The sequence below is a fragment of the Pararge aegeria genome, chromosome 13 (genome assembly GCF_905163445.1).
Source record: "Pararge aegeria chromosome 13, ilParAegt1.1, whole genome shotgun sequence".
NCBI classification, from domain to species: domain Eukaryota; kingdom Metazoa; phylum Arthropoda; class Insecta; order Lepidoptera; family Nymphalidae; genus Pararge; species Pararge aegeria.
This window is the reverse complement of record NC_053192.1, coordinates 11,750,973-11,765,494: the sequence shown is the minus strand read 5'-3', so window position 1 is coordinate 11,765,494 and position 14,522 is coordinate 11,750,973. Positions and strand designations below refer to the sequence as shown.

The 14,522-nt window shown below is 33.3% G+C and overlaps 3 protein-coding genes across 6 annotated transcripts; 1 reads left to right on the top strand and 2 right to left on the bottom strand.

Annotated features, from left to right (window-relative positions):
* Positions 1-470: 470 nt before the first annotated feature.
* LOC120628535 (proteasome activator complex subunit 3) lies at positions 471-5,834 on the bottom strand. 2 transcript variants are annotated; one of them, XM_039896926.1, is made up of 5 exons: positions 5,640-5,834; positions 5,179-5,310; positions 4,650-4,868; positions 3,922-4,137; positions 471-3,417 (listed from the first exon to the last, which is right to left on the bottom strand). In XM_039896926.1, exons 1-5 carry the CDS (start codon positions 5,658-5,660, stop codon positions 3,274-3,276), a joined length of 732 nt encoding a protein of 243 aa, XP_039752860.1. In that variant the 5' UTR covers positions 5,661-5,834; the 3' UTR covers positions 471-3,273. The 2 variants fall into 2 exon arrangements, with proteins under 2 accessions (XP_039752860.1, XP_039752859.1); XM_039896925.1 differs by having other exon boundaries at positions 5,179-5,316; positions 5,640-5,828.
* A 661-nt stretch (positions 5,835-6,495) lies between these two features.
* Positions 6,496-11,214, top strand: LOC120628533 (histidine protein methyltransferase 1 homolog). Of its 2 annotated transcripts, none has more exons than XM_039896922.1 (4): positions 6,496-6,659; positions 9,125-9,349; positions 9,932-10,098; positions 10,810-11,214. In XM_039896922.1, exons 2-4 carry the CDS (start codon positions 9,214-9,216, stop codon positions 11,200-11,202), a joined length of 696 nt encoding a protein of 231 aa, XP_039752856.1. In that variant the 5' UTR covers positions 6,496-6,659; positions 9,125-9,213; the 3' UTR covers positions 11,203-11,214. The 2 variants fall into 2 exon arrangements, with proteins under 2 accessions (XP_039752856.1, XP_039752855.1); XM_039896921.1 differs by lacking the exon at positions 6,496-6,659 and adding an exon at positions 8,789-9,055.
* On the bottom strand, positions 11,199-13,526 carry LOC120628534 (pyridoxine/pyridoxamine 5'-phosphate oxidase-like). Of its 2 annotated transcripts, none has more exons than XM_039896923.1 (6): positions 13,448-13,526; positions 13,124-13,266; positions 12,700-12,856; positions 12,531-12,630; positions 11,918-12,177; positions 11,199-11,678 (listed from the first exon to the last, which is right to left on the bottom strand). In XM_039896923.1, exons 2-6 carry the CDS (start codon positions 13,197-13,199, stop codon positions 11,513-11,515), a joined length of 759 nt encoding a protein of 252 aa, XP_039752857.1. In that variant the 5' UTR covers positions 13,200-13,266; positions 13,448-13,526; the 3' UTR covers positions 11,199-11,512. The 2 variants fall into 2 exon arrangements, with proteins under 2 accessions (XP_039752857.1, XP_039752858.1); XM_039896924.1 differs by having other exon boundaries at positions 13,472-13,501.
* Between the last annotated feature and the right edge of the window lie 996 nt (positions 13,527-14,522).

Here is a 14,522-nt window from a genome sequence, read left to right as displayed (position 1 = left end):
CGATAATTATTGCCAGTATTATCCAAAAAAAATAGAAAAAAAGATAACTATATAATGTCCTGCATAAAGTTTTCGCCCATAAACCCATAGTTGCTAATGACGCAAAATTATACCTATAACGTCTGGCGTGAAGTCCGGCGTAAACGTTCTGGAATTTAATTATAGTTGGCTATGGTTAACATCACTATTGTGAGTAATTATCACAAATAAAATAGATACAGGGTAAGATAAATAAATGCAGCTGTTTTTTCCAATAAATTTCAGTTTATATCCTCATTGTGCAATACAACAGATGACGCTGTTCGCATCTTTTGTCTTAGAATATTTTCAAATAGCTCTTGCACCTTTCAAGGATTATTAGTTGCATCAAAATATTAATCTGGGTAATTATGTTTCTTCGTTTAAATACGACGATAATCAAAAGGGCTCTAAACAATGATTAATTGTTACCGTTTAAATAAAACAACATATACACATTCATAGAAATGTATTTAATTGAATATAATGCAATAAACAACTGCTGCATGTGAGCCCCCACATGTGATGGCTCTGGAGATGGACAGCGGTACAGTTTTTACAATACATTGTATACCCTACAGTCACTTCTCAAAGGAAACTGAGGGAACAATAAATTAACGTTTATGATTATTATAATGTAAATACAATTCACTTAATACTAATGTCTCGTTAGGAATAAATTTTATGTTGAAATTGTGGCATTACCGCCTATTAACTAGATATACGATGGCAACCTAAAAATCGATTACTGCGCAGGGTCTAGTTAAGTAGCGTCACTGACCGCTATTATAACCTATTGCGATTGAACTAAATCGCAACTCTGTAGCCAGATTTACTGACGAATAATCAATGTACAAATTTCAACAAAATGTTCAGCTTTATTACCAAATACATATTATTAATTATTTCAATTAAATGTAATGAACTCACACGTAATAATTATTAAATGATAGTACTTCAATAATATGGGATAATAATATCTAGGCTGATTAATGATATCTTTTGTCATCATCATGTATATTACCTCTAGGAAAGTAAAGAGAAATTGGACAGTTTTAACGCAGAGCTGTAGTCCGAATCTGTCCTCATTTGGCCTAAGTGTAGCGCTCTAAAGGATGGTCCGATTTAGTAGACTACGACCATTCGTACCCCATGTATATTCGTGTAAAAATAAACCATAAAGTATTTTATATGAGTTTCTTAGCTATTTTCGCACTTTCCACAGCTGGTGGGAACTTGAATCATACAACTGTTATAATTTCCTTTATAGAAGCTGGTAATGATTGTCGTTTTTAATGGCGTTGACACTTGACTCGCATTCTCTATGCGTGGCAAATATGCAGATTACATAGGGCTCTAGAAGTAATTACAGCTCACTGGTGCTTGCGGAGAAAATCGCAAAACTTACATACCTATTGGGTGATTCTATTTGATATTTGGAATTAAACACTATTCTAATTTGTTATACTTCTTATACTGCCTATCTCATAGAATAATACAAGAATAGTTTTGCTACAAGGTAATACCTTGGTTCGTTTTTTTTACTCACTAGTATAGGGAAAAATCTAGCAACTTCTAAATACAGACAATTAATTATTATTATTATTGCTTTGCAGATTATGCACATTTAATCATTGCTTATTAATTTAAAGGCCATTTCAATTGGTTGATATAAAACACATTTAGGACATGGGAGATTTCTTGAAAGCATGCCAATAAATATGATTGATTTCATGGCGTGACAAATAAATATGCGCCCGAATTGAAACAAAACGCATTGGAGTTAATGTTACTCAATTTAAATTCTAAAACCAGTGGAGTTTATGCAATAGAAAATATTCAGACTCCCTGTGCCCCTGGTGTTACTTATTTATCAAGTTAACTTGCTTAAGTAACTTTGGAGTAAACTAAGTCTTTCACATATATATGGAGTTGTTATATTTTGATGTTTGGTCCTATGTATAAAATAACAGATTTATGCTAACGTTTTAGTGACGCTAGTTTATATGAAAGCCTTCAATAGGGCTACAGATATATGTATGGTAAAATGAATGATGATATAACAAGACACGTTGGTTGCAATTCATCTCAAGTATTAGCTTTTCAATAACTAAAACTCATCACAGAAGTTTGTTAATCTGTCAACATGTATGGATAGCTGAATTATTCCTGTACAAGAATTTTGATATTACTCATTAAATCTAGAAGTTTTACACATAATATTCAAACACTCAAAGTTATAACATATGTAATATGCATAAATTCTGTAATGAACAGAAATCCACACTACTGGTTCTACACACATTCTTGTTGAATATGCATGATAAATGGTTGAATTAAATTAATTTGACTGAGTTGTTTTATGTGTTTGTTTATTTTCATGTTCAGTGACTTGAGACAGAAAAACACATAAATGGGGAACAATATACTTTATCCAATCTGCATAATAAATGCAGTCATTTATCAAATTCATTTAATGTGAAGTAAATTTTACCATGTGTTTGTGTGGGCTTTCACATTAGGTGGGTCTTTAAGACATGATCACCATAGGTTTATTTGATATTTTATTATCCAGATATGTAGATAGGTGTTAGCAGTATTGGTTCAATTCTGTAATAACTCACTTTGGACTACTCCTTGCTTGTGACTCTTAGTGATGGTATGACGATTAAGAATCTTTAGCTTGTATTATTCCAGATAAACAAAGCCTTGTGCTAATGGCTATACATTTGTCCAAATATTAGCCATATTTAAACCTACGAATAGTACTTAACCTAGTAGTATAGTCAGATCATAAACCAATGGGCTACTGAAGGCTCTTAAATCTGTCTAGAATGTGTGTAGAGACAGTTGAACTTTTATAATTTAATGCATCCACCAGATGTTATCACCTCTAGAGTCAGACTGTCTTGTCCAATAGCTGATGGAACATTTTAAGATTTTATTAGGGACTATATTAAGGTATTTAAAATACTGTATATTAATATATGTAAGATATCCGAAAAATATTTGTAAGTAATGATATATGGGTTTATTAAAATGTTGCAAACAAAAAAATGCAAAAAAAAAATTTCAGTCATAATAATAATATACTTATGTTTACTTAAAATGTATTGTTTCTAAGTTTCATTGATACTAGGTTTATACCTCTAGGGGTAATAAAATCTTACTGTATGCAACCTAAAAAGTTTGTTACCTTTAAAATCCACAAGGTTTCCTTGTCTGTCTAAGATAGATGAAAATTAAAATTAGGACTTAGTATAGTGACTCTGTATTAGAGGAGCGAGGCTTTTTAATTTTCTCTAGATTTTTGATCACAATATCGTGTAGGGAACAGTAGCGGTTGCGGACTTCACACATTACAAGCCACAGTGAAAGGTACTCCTTCTCATCAAGCTCCTGAAACAAACAACAATTTACATTATCCTCAAGGTCTTATCCAGAGAGGCGAATTTTGCACCAGAAGCAAAAAAAGCACAAGTATTCTTGTATTAATTATTTTGTTGCCCTCTAATTAATAAGTATACACATTATTGTAATAAGAAACACTGAACATGGTCAACACACGGGTGCACAAAAAGAACTGTAATTGCAGTGCTGGGGGCTTAGTTACTACTATACTTCTGTGGTGGTAGCAAGCCCATTGGGAGAGGCCTTTTCAGCAATGGACTGTGAACTTTTGCAAAAAATGTTGCATTTGTATTAATCCAGTTATAAACTATAACCCTCTAAAATTTCTGGTTATGGAATCTATATCATTTTTTGAAGGTTCAAATAGTGATTTTAAAATCAAAGACATGCTCTCATTCTTATTCAATAACCAGCAATAGAGCTATTTTAGGTAAAACTAAGTCTATGTTAATGTAGATCTTAACAAAAACAACTTGGAAATATAATACTCACACTTATTGCTCTCCTATAGTCATCAATATGTGGGTATTTGGCAACCTTTGAAATAATCTTCGCCCGTGATATATAATATCGTGAGATCTGATCAAAGAATGCTGCAGCCTCCGACTCTACTGATTGTACCTCTGCAAGAGTGTCCTCTTGTATTGACACACCAAAGTTATTGCCATCTTCAATTTTAGGGATCATAAAAGAAATCCACATTTTAAGCTGCAATTACAATTAAATTAAAGTTTTATTATTATCTTGTCTTGCCAAATCAAATTATCAAGGACATAATGAATAGATGTTTCTATCAATAAAATTATTTTTAAGCAGATAAACTGAACACAAAGGCTTTCACTACATATTGTTTGTCACCATGGGCAAAATTGGTTGTTTTGTTGGCAAACCATCACCTAGTAAACTTAAAATGGTATTCTGCCATGGATTGGTGGCAGAACATTCATTAATGTTGCAGATGCCAAAGTATTTGGATCTATTTGCTTGTCTATATAGAAGACATTAATAGAAGTATTTCTATTAATGTCTTCTATATAGGCAAGCAAAACTAAATATGTATCATAACACAGGAGGTAAGTTTTAAGTGATAGAAGTGGTGACATGGAATTTGGTCGTCATCTAACCACGGCAAATAACAAATTCACCTAAAAAATATGTAATTCACTTGGAATATAATAAGCAATAATGTTGGTGGGACTCTGTCCATATTAACATCTTACCAAGTTTGAATCCTCTACCAGCTCTCTAATATGAGGTTTGACTAGTTGAATGAGATCACTTAGTGTCCTGTTGCATAGCACAGGCCCATTAGGCAGGGCATATACCTTAGTGCCATCAATAGTTGAGTTGTTTGATGCCTCTGATGATTCTAAACGTGGTCTTTTTACATTTGGTTCCTTTGATAATTCAACAGGAGGTGGCACTGGAATGTTTAAGTCCTAGAATTTTTTCAAAATTAATTAGATACCTAACTTACAACATAAGAAAATATTTAAGAAATATGCTTTAATAAGTAAATTAATATTGTAACTTGTCAGGACTGATCCATCCACTAAGTATAATTATTATATATAGAATTAGTCACAGAATTATCCAAATGGATGAATATTTACAAAGGTAAAATATGGAATACTTTTCTTTTAAAGTTTTCCCTATTCCATCTGTCAATGTATTAAAACTTCCTTACAAAACTGAAGGAAACTTCATTGAAACTTTTCTAAATAAGTGCCCATAGCATATAATATTTACCTGATGAACATTTGAAAGATCTCGATTTTGGAAATTTGATGTTTCAAGAATTTCATTCAACTTGATAATCTTCTCTGGAAATCCTTTTACTATTAAACGTTCTGCCTTCACTTTTAGGGAATCCTTGTAGTCCTGAACCTAGAACAAAGGGATCTCCCTAAGAATAGCTCTTTATGACATTACAAAAAGCCGATCGCCGAAAAGTAGGTACCTCGACGGTAGACCCCATGGCCGCATCCTACATTATTGAGGTTATGTTGACTTTACAAGAAACTAAGCTAACTGAGATACTTAGCTATTGAAATCATGTAAATAATCGATTCAGGCCATTCACATTTAAAATATGACAATCACTACGTAAGCGTTACACACAGTTTTTACATTATATTTTTAACACCCATTATTACTCTTGCTTCACTAAAGAATACCATACAAATTATAAAATAAAGGATAGACATTACCTTCTTTCCAATGTCTGTCATTTTATATAATTCAAATGTTCGTTTGTAACCTATTTAATTACTCCTCAAATTTTCTAATTGAAATAGCACAATTAAAACCGCACAACTTTTTACCCAGTTTGACTCGTGTAGAACTTGTATCACAGATCTAATAATGTATAAACTATGGAAACTATGAATGAATATAGTTTTGCTTGCTTTGAAGTTTGTGGTCTCATTCTTTGTATAGGATTCGATGCGTTTCCACTTCTGTGTCGTATCTTCTGTGGTGTTTACTGTTTAGTGTTTACCGCTCGAGACTCAGGTTTACCGTTTTCCGTTAAATTCACCTTTATTTATTATTCATAATCCATAAGTACCACTAATATGAGGAGGAAAGATTTTATTAGTTTGCACCTAATCGATAACCATTGAAACTACAGAACCGATTTTAATAATTCTTTCATCGATATTTTATCCAAAATAGCATAGGCATATTATATTACAAAGGATCTAATCTTAAATGCCTCATAATAAAATTCATGTCTGAAATTTGGTATTTGTAAACCAAGCCACAAAAACCGCTAACGAGGTATTTTAGTATAGTACATAGTTCACACATAAATACGAACGAGAAAATTCTGGTTTTTAGTAAATAAACAAAATACCACGGAGCCATATACCTATCAATAATAATGCATTACCAGACTAGGCACTACTGTGAGTAATACAGCAAAAAATGAGAGGGGACCGAAACTGTTAAGTCGATTAATGAAATGATAATAATAAAGTAAAGGTAGTTAAAGGTACAGGTTCACAATACGGTGTGGTAGTCTAAGGTACGGTAAGGTATGCCACATTGTGTAAGGCACTCACAAGTCACAAGCCACGGTAAACAAGAAGATATATTGTATACTAATAATTCTGTTGTACTTCACAGTTCCTTAATTTAGAGAATGTGAGATCACTGTTAGCAGCACTGCCTACACTGCACGAGACCGAGGAATTCTTACAAAATACCTAGATGTTAATACCATCATTGTAAGTTCATATTATGTTGATGATAATGAATGAATGCCTACCACATTTAGGTGTTCATCATCACAATTATTTATTTCCATTATTTTACAATTTTTTGGTTCACTTTGAATTTTTTTTTTTAATTTAAAACATAATGACTTTAAACCTATGTATTTTACTGTCATGTTATTGCTCAACATAAAACCTTTATATAGTAACATATTAAATCATGGTTTAAATTGCTCCTGAGAATTACTCCGTTAAAATACTTAGATAAGCTCAAATAATAAAATATATCCAAATAGGTCCATCCTAGTAGTCAGAATTGCTATTCTGTGTCGTATTTCATGGTGCTACCATAGTAGCACATATCTGAGATTCATAACGATTTCATTTTAGATCAGTGAGCATATAACACTGAACTCTATTGAAGTAATAATAGGTAAAGAAAATGTTGTTGTAAGTTTGGGTCTCAGGGGTTGTACCAATCCCTGAGACCCAAACCCTAGCTCATAAAAGTATTATGGCATCCTTCGATAACTCCGGATTCATGCGTGACACATAAACAGATACATTGAGCAACGCCGTTTTCAGTATTTCCACCGCACGCGCTGTGATTTTAGGTTTAGGTTTCGGGGTACAATTGGGTCAGTGTACAAAATAGCAGCAGGTGTTGACGTAGGAACATTTTTCGATGTTTCCAGCTGTTTCTTGATTTGGGTTGGTCAGCCTTCACAATTGAATGCATCGAAGCAGTCGCATGATTCAATATGCTTGAACGACACAGGTGGCAGCTAGTTCAGATATTGCACAACGTACTTGAGAGTTCTAGTCTTTTCTTTCTTCTCTTGATAATGTCCTTAAGCTATTTGGCCGAAGAAATGTCCGTCTCCGAGTAGCTCGACGTGCAAGCTTGTGATCCAGGCTAATCGGGCTGGCTGGATGAGGCTGAGGCTGGCTCACCTACCACGTCAATCTTGTTTATCGACTAGCGCGACCACTCAAATCATCGGTCTGAACTCCACTATATCTTAATACTATTTGTATCACCTGAATGTATTTTTGTCATGAATATCGTAGGTGTTTAATGCTGCAGATTATAATATAGTATCAGTATTCAGTAACGAGTTTAACAAACGCTACGTATTATTCAGTTCTTAAATACCCTAACAAATATTTAGTCCCTAGTTTTAGGGACCACGACTTATTTTTAAAAATGCAACAAAGAATGCTCCATCATATTTTCATGTGACTGTGTAAAGAAATTAAACGGGAAAACTAACTAAAAAATGCAAATAAATTAAAGGTTGACCATATAACATTCCCAGCAGAGATGTCGTTCTCATGACTTCATCTGTGCAACTGAGTTACGGTTTGGCTAAACATTATTGTTTGAAAGTTATTCGATGGGCACATTTTATAGATTTTAACGTTATTTTCTTTCTACCGGGAAAGTTTAAGTTTCTATTAGCAGCAATCAATAAATATCGATATCGCAACCACGTGTGAGTCTGTATTCCATTCAATTCTTGTTTATGGCTTTTGTCTGTGCCAACTAGGCACAAGGTAGGTACTTCGCCAATGTCTTGTAGATTATGGAAGGTAGAGGTAAGGAGAGTCATCTTATATGGGAGAAAAGTTGAAAAAGTGTCCAGTTGTTGCGCTAAATAACAGTTCAAAAATCCTCCACAATGGCGCTGGTGGATGCACAGGGTATGGTATGAATGTAGCAATCGTAGATGAATTGAAGTATGCCGAGTTAAAAAATTTAATGTCATTATCGACTAAAGTAGTTAGTTATTGAGAATTTCAACAACTTACGTTGTACAAAATATTGTGGTAAATATAACCTTACTTCCTTGTATCTCCATACTTCCTTGTTTATTTTTCAAGCCTACTCTAACAATATTTATATTTGGCGCTTCTTTTAAGAGTTACCCTGATGCAAATGTGGCGCCATCCTAATTTAATACATTTTGACGACACTTTTTCATATACACAGATGACTCCCCTTACCTCTACCCTCCATAGTCTGTTTTTATTCGGCATCTGTTGTTGTGGATAGTTGCTGCTGCGGGCTGCCACACAGAGTTAGTGCTCTATGGTTCTGACAGTTGACACTTGCACCTGTCACCTGGGGTTAAGGTTCTGGGTTAGTATCTTTGTAGTTTGTGACCAGCATGGCAACTTGAACCTATGGCAACTGCCAACTATCAATGTACAATAATTACGAAAAAAAACATCTTATCCCATCACACTGTACAGCACAAAATTATTGAAATTGTAATATTTAACTTCTTTCTGATCGTTTGTGCTAAAGCCAAATCCTATTCAGATCTAAAATAGTGCCAATAAACAAATTATGGCTTCATTTAAATTTAATTTTTCAAATACTGAAGATATATTAGAAACTCAAGGTAACCAGTCAGTAGTCAAAGGGCAGTATCGCTTTTAAAACAGATAATAAAGTTTGATATCACTTTAAGATGAGAAAGAAATCGTTTGGTTGAGCAGTGAAGAAATTGTTCCCGGCAATCAAATCAAAAGTCTCGATGAGGTGGTTACACATGCTAAAATGTTTACATGTGGTGAGGTAGAAATTGGGCATGTTTTATTCAATATCGAGACTTTTTCGAAAGAATCCAGTTTGAAGAATTTAATTGAATTTTCCGAGAATAAACATAGTGACCTTGTTACTGGAAAATATGAAGGTATTGAACATATTTATTTTTTTTAATATTAAAGTTTCATAGCCAACAGGATTTTAGTCTCACTCAATTTAAACAATAAACTAAATATATTTATTAAAATAAATGAAAGATACATGCAGCTTATTAGGTTGGCTTGTTCGGATTTCAAGTTCCCCAGGTCAGAATAAATATTTGATTTGAGTTTTTGCATATATCAGCAGCCATTGAAATGTGATGATGACAATGAAGATAATTAAGCATTATTAGCCTGATAAAATCCCACTGCTGGCCCACCATTGTGATTCAATATGGGTTGGCAGGTTTTATAAGTAGAAGCAAAATCCTAAACTGCTTTCTGAACCATGAAGGTGGACGCCTCCAATTGGTACTAAGAACTTTTTCCAGAAAAAAATTCAATGCCATTAACCTGACCCAGGAATTTAAGCAAACAAGTGTGATCCACAATTGCATAAACTGACCACAGGCAGTATGGTTACTTGATTAGTTAAATCATGTTAAAACAAATATTGTTAAGAGTTTATTTGCCTAGAAATTGTTCAATTAAATAAAGTCAAATTAAAAAAAAAAATTATCAAATTTTAGGTGGCCTTAAAATATGGGAGTGTACATATGATTTAATTGAATACTTTGAAACATATCCTGATGAAATAAACTTTAAGGATGTAAAAGTCTTAGATCTAGGATGTGGTGCTGGAATCTTAGGAATATATGCATTTACAAAAAAGGCATTTGTGACTTTTCAAGATTATGTAAGTATAATTTGACTTTGTTATTTTGATCCCCACCACAATTTTACTCGAGTACAAGTAGGGAAAAAAATAACGATGGTCACCATGACTATAAACCAATTACTGGCTCACAATAGGACAATGGTCTCTCCTTTCAGAACAGGGGTAGGGATACCACCATGCTGGGCAAGTTTAGATTTGGTTTTTAGCCTTCAACCCTCTTGTGGGCCAGAAGCCTATCCACAAGACTCATATTTTTTTGCTAAAAACTTTACTTTACAATGTATCCATTTATTTTTGGAAGTCACGAAGTGAAATTGAAAATTTTACTCAAAATTTCTACTGCATAATTTCAAGGACTCAGTAAACTAATAAAACTAATGCACTTGTTTGCACAGTTTTTTTATCATCAAAGTTATACAATTATTAGATTAGAAGTCTGTCACAATAATGATTAAAAACACTTATCACTTGCTCTCCCTTTGCAAAAAAAAGGGATAAATAATAAACATTAAACATATTATATTCAAGTTAAATTTCTAGTAAACAACATTCTTTGGAATTATGTTCTTACACATGATAAAACTGATATTATGTTCTTTGAACTGAAGGAATTTTAATGTGTATCAATGAGATTATAATATCTCAAGGCTTTTTATACAAAGCAACAAAGGAACATAGTTTAATAATATATATATATATATATATGTAACCAGTTCTTTTTATTCCTAGAACAAAGAAATTTTGGAACACTGTACAATACCAAATGTTCTTCTTAATATAGAAGAAGAAGAGAGAGAAGATGAAATAAAAAGGTGCAAATTTTATTCTGGAGATTGGGCATCATTTGATGAACTACTCGAAGAATCAGAAGTATTTGACATTATACTCACATCTGAGACTATTTATAATCAACAAAATTACAAAAAACTGATATCCCTTTTTCAAAATAGGTTACGTGATAATGGAAATATATTTGTTAGTGCCAAAACCTATTATTTTGGTGTGGGTGGTGGAACAAGACAATTTGAAGCAGCTATCGAGAATACAAATTTAAAAAGCAAAGTAGTCTTAAAAAGAAATACTGGTATTCAAAGAGAAATCCTAAAAATAAATAAATCATAATGATTAATCTTTTATTTATACTTAGCTATTACCAAAACCCTTAAAAATTTCTAATGGAAGACATTAAAATATCTACAATTAAAAATATGTTCTTAAAAAAGTTTTCAAATAGACAATGCAAGTTTTAATAAAACCTGTTTTGTAAATACAATTAGCATATCTAAACATATACTAATGAAAGTAACAAGATTAATAAAAAACAACCTATAAGTTCTGTAAAAAAAATGATTATCATGGTAAGTGATAGGAACCCACAATATCGAGGGACCTGTCCTATGACATGAATAACACTGTTTGGTAACTAAATACTTTATGGAGAAAGCCTTTCATAAACCCATCCATCTTCACCTTTATGCAATAGTTTATTATCGGCCATTTCTCCATCCTTTAGTTTTCTAAACTTGATCCTGTCATGTAGTCTATCTCTCTGTCCTTGCCAGAATTCAACTGATGTTGGACGAATTATGTAGCCACCCCTGGAAAAAATTAACCAGATTATTACAATTTACTATATGGATGACCATACATTGACAATTAATCAGTTGTGTAAGGTTTTATTTCAATGTTTCCTACTTTATTTTGGTCCTAAGATTTAATTATATATTTTTCATTTCAAAACCACTGTATTCTGCATTTCCAAACATTTCAGTATTATTTGCTTTTAAAATCAGCTAAGTTGTACAGAGTAAAATAAAAAAAAATAACAGGTACATACCAAAAAATTGGTTTAGGAATCTCCTTTCCAGGTATCATATATTCAGCTTCCAAAACTTTTTCTCTTTCACATAGAACATCTCTAGATTCAATTGGAGTACTTTGAAAGCTAGTGCAGGCTGCAATCTGGCTTGGCACTGGCCTTGAGTGAAAATAAGCAGTTGATTCTTCTTCAGGTAGTCTTTCAATGAAACCCTCAATCCTAATAGATCTATTCAATATTTCCCAATAAAATGTAGCTGCTACATTAGGGTTTTCAGCCTGCAAAAATATAATTTTAAAAACTCACCTTAATAAAATACTTAGATAAATAATACTAGCTGACCCGTGCAACTTCGTCGGCACCAAATCGGTTATTACCGGAAAATACAAATAAAATGACATTTTCTAAAAATGAATCTTAGCTAGATCGATTTATCACACCCAAAACCCCCTGTATACTAAATTTCATGAAAATTGTTGGAGCTGATTGCAAGATTCCAATTATATATATACAAGAATTGCATTTAAAGATATAAGATATACACCTTGTATATATGATAGATGAACTTAAAAGTTAAATTAATCAACAATGCACAATAATACCAATTTTATTGATTACACTGTACACATACCATTTCTTGGGCTTTTCTGCTGCCATGATTGGTAAAGAACTTAAATCCATCCTTTCCATATCCCTTGCATAGCACAAATCTAGCTGATGGATACCCATCCCTTAAAAGAGAAAGCAAATGTTAAATTACTAAAGAGTACTTGCCCTACAATAGCAGATAAAAACCATACTTTGTTGCTGTTGCGAGGCACATAGCATTTGGCTCTAAGATTTCCTTTTTAGTACAAGCTTCCTCAAACCAGGCTTTAAACTGTCCAAATGGTTCTTTTGCTACCAAATGTTTTTCCAAGAATGTTTCATCCTTGTCTTTGTATTTAATTCTCATACCTATAAAATGAAAAATGAATTGAAATACAAAGCAACAATTAATAATACCTCCCACCCATGCCATTGCTTATTTTTATTTTAGATATTTTATATTTTTAAAGGCTGGTAGAAGTTTTAAAAAGGGCTCTTAATATTTATTTGGCCAGCAGAAGCAGGAGTGTAGAGTCCTCTCCGATGCAAATTTATATTCTGTCTCAAAATTCCAAATATTTCACTTTATGCTGATTAAAAATTTTAGAAAATTGTAAAAATACTATGATAACTTACCTCCAATATCAATGCTCATTTTGCGAAAATGTAATTTACTTTCATGAAAGCACAACCACAAACACCTAGTTCCCATGCGCTATTGTTAAAACTTCGGAATACGGGCGAGAGAACGAAACCAAAATTTCCCACAGTTCCTAGTCCTGTAGAAAAATGATAATTTTAATGAGTCTCAATTAGCGCTTTAAATGTAATTTACCACGATCTATTAAAAATTTCGAGATTATCCTTAATTGTTTTCATTGCACAATAATAAAGTTTGAGTAACTTTGCAACAAGCTATATGTTAAATAAAATATATTTTTGTCGACTTATTGCCCTAACCTTAGATTTCAAGTAATTCGGTACCAGAAGATTAATTAAAGATCGAACTGCAACCAATACGCTGCCAGACATTTTGACTGATAAGATAGTGTTAACTGTTATCACACATAGTAGTGAGGGGCACAACAGAGGTGCGCTAATAAAAACCGGTAATATCGACTAAAAAAAGCAGGTTTTTCATTCGTTTTTCTATTGATACCATTGTTTAATAACGCTGAGAAATGTTCCACGAAGTTGTTTATAGAATTCTTCTTCTTTTTATTTATGCGCAAGCAGCTCCACTCGAACAATGTCTATGTCAAACGCCTACTTATCTCATTCATGGTTAACAGCCTCCCTTTTTCGTCGTTCACTGCGAATGAGCTATGAAGGAGATTTCATTCTTAGTCTGAAATACAAACTACGAATTTTATCTCCCTCACAGAAGATTGGGAGAAAATATATTAGGTAAGCTTAAAACATAGAGGACGCATAATGCTGCTGTTTGTAATTTACGATCCTACGTAGCCGCTTTGTACCGCGGCCACGTAGTGATCATATTCTCTTGACCGCGGTGTACCTTTTGACGTCCTCTTAGTCACAGCTGTAAGCGCTGTTGTTTGAAGATATAGGTCACAGGTTCGATTGCCGACAGGGGTAATTTGGGAATTAACTATTTCTGAATATTCCCTGATCTGGTCTGGTTTGAGGCTTCGGCTGTGGCTACTTAATATCCTACCGACAGACATGCCAGGAAGCAAATTAGTGTTCCGGTGTTGCTGCGTAGAAACAGATTTAGTTTAGCCCGTTACTGTCTTAGACTGCGTAATCACTGGTGTCACAATCACGTACAACCAGGTGATAATATAAAAAGGAGACGAAATCTGAAACATTGAGTATACAAACACGCGGTATGGTAGCAGACGTTAAAAATCTATCCCCGCGTCACTCGCATCTTTATCGCGCTCGCAAACATTTCCCGCCTCCGCTGCCGTGCAAACCGTTGCAGGCGGGAAATGGGGCTGTGAGTGTTAGTCCTAGCGTTCATCTACGAAGTAACGTGTGAATAGAAAGCTGCCAGCAAACCCGCCGGCGC

What these genes read in the sequence shown, in the direction of transcription:
- LOC120628533 (XM_039896921.1), top strand. Translation starts at nt 9,001, where the DNA reads ATGGCTTCATTTAAATTTAATTTTTCAAATACTGAAGATATATTAGAA. An exon ending in AGATATATTAGAAACTCAAG is followed by an intron (nt 9,056 to 9,124) that starts GTAACCAGTCAG and finishes TATCACTTTAAG; the next exon opens with ATGAGAAAGAAATCGTTTGG. An exon ending in TTGTGACTTTTCAAGATTAT is followed by an intron (nt 10,099 to 10,809) that starts GTAAGTATAATT and finishes TTTTATTCCTAG; the next exon opens with AACAAAGAAATTTTGGAACA.
- LOC120628534 (XM_039896923.1), bottom strand. Translation starts at nt 13,199, where the DNA reads ATGGGAACTAGGTGTTTGTGGTTGTGCTTTCATGAAAGTAAATTACAT. An exon ending in AATGAGCATTGATATTGGAG is followed by an intron (nt 12,857 to 13,123) that starts GTAAGTTATCAT and finishes TTCATTTTATAG; the next exon opens with GTATGAGAATTAAATACAAA. An exon ending in TGCCTCGCAACAGCAACAAA is followed by an intron (nt 12,631 to 12,699) that starts GTATGGTTTTTA and finishes TTCTCTTTTAAG; the next exon opens with GGATGGGTATCCATCAGCTA.
- LOC120628535 (XM_039896925.1), bottom strand. Translation starts at nt 5,660, where the DNA reads ATGACAGACATTGGAAAGAAG. An exon ending in TGACAGACATTGGAAAGAAG is followed by an intron (nt 5,317 to 5,639) that starts GTAATGTCTATC and finishes CCTTTGTTCTAG; the next exon opens with GTTCAGGACTACAAGGATTC. An exon ending in ATCTTTCAAATGTTCATCAG is followed by an intron (nt 4,869 to 5,178) that starts GTAAATATTATA and finishes AAAAAATTCTAG; the next exon opens with GACTTAAACATTCCAGTGCC.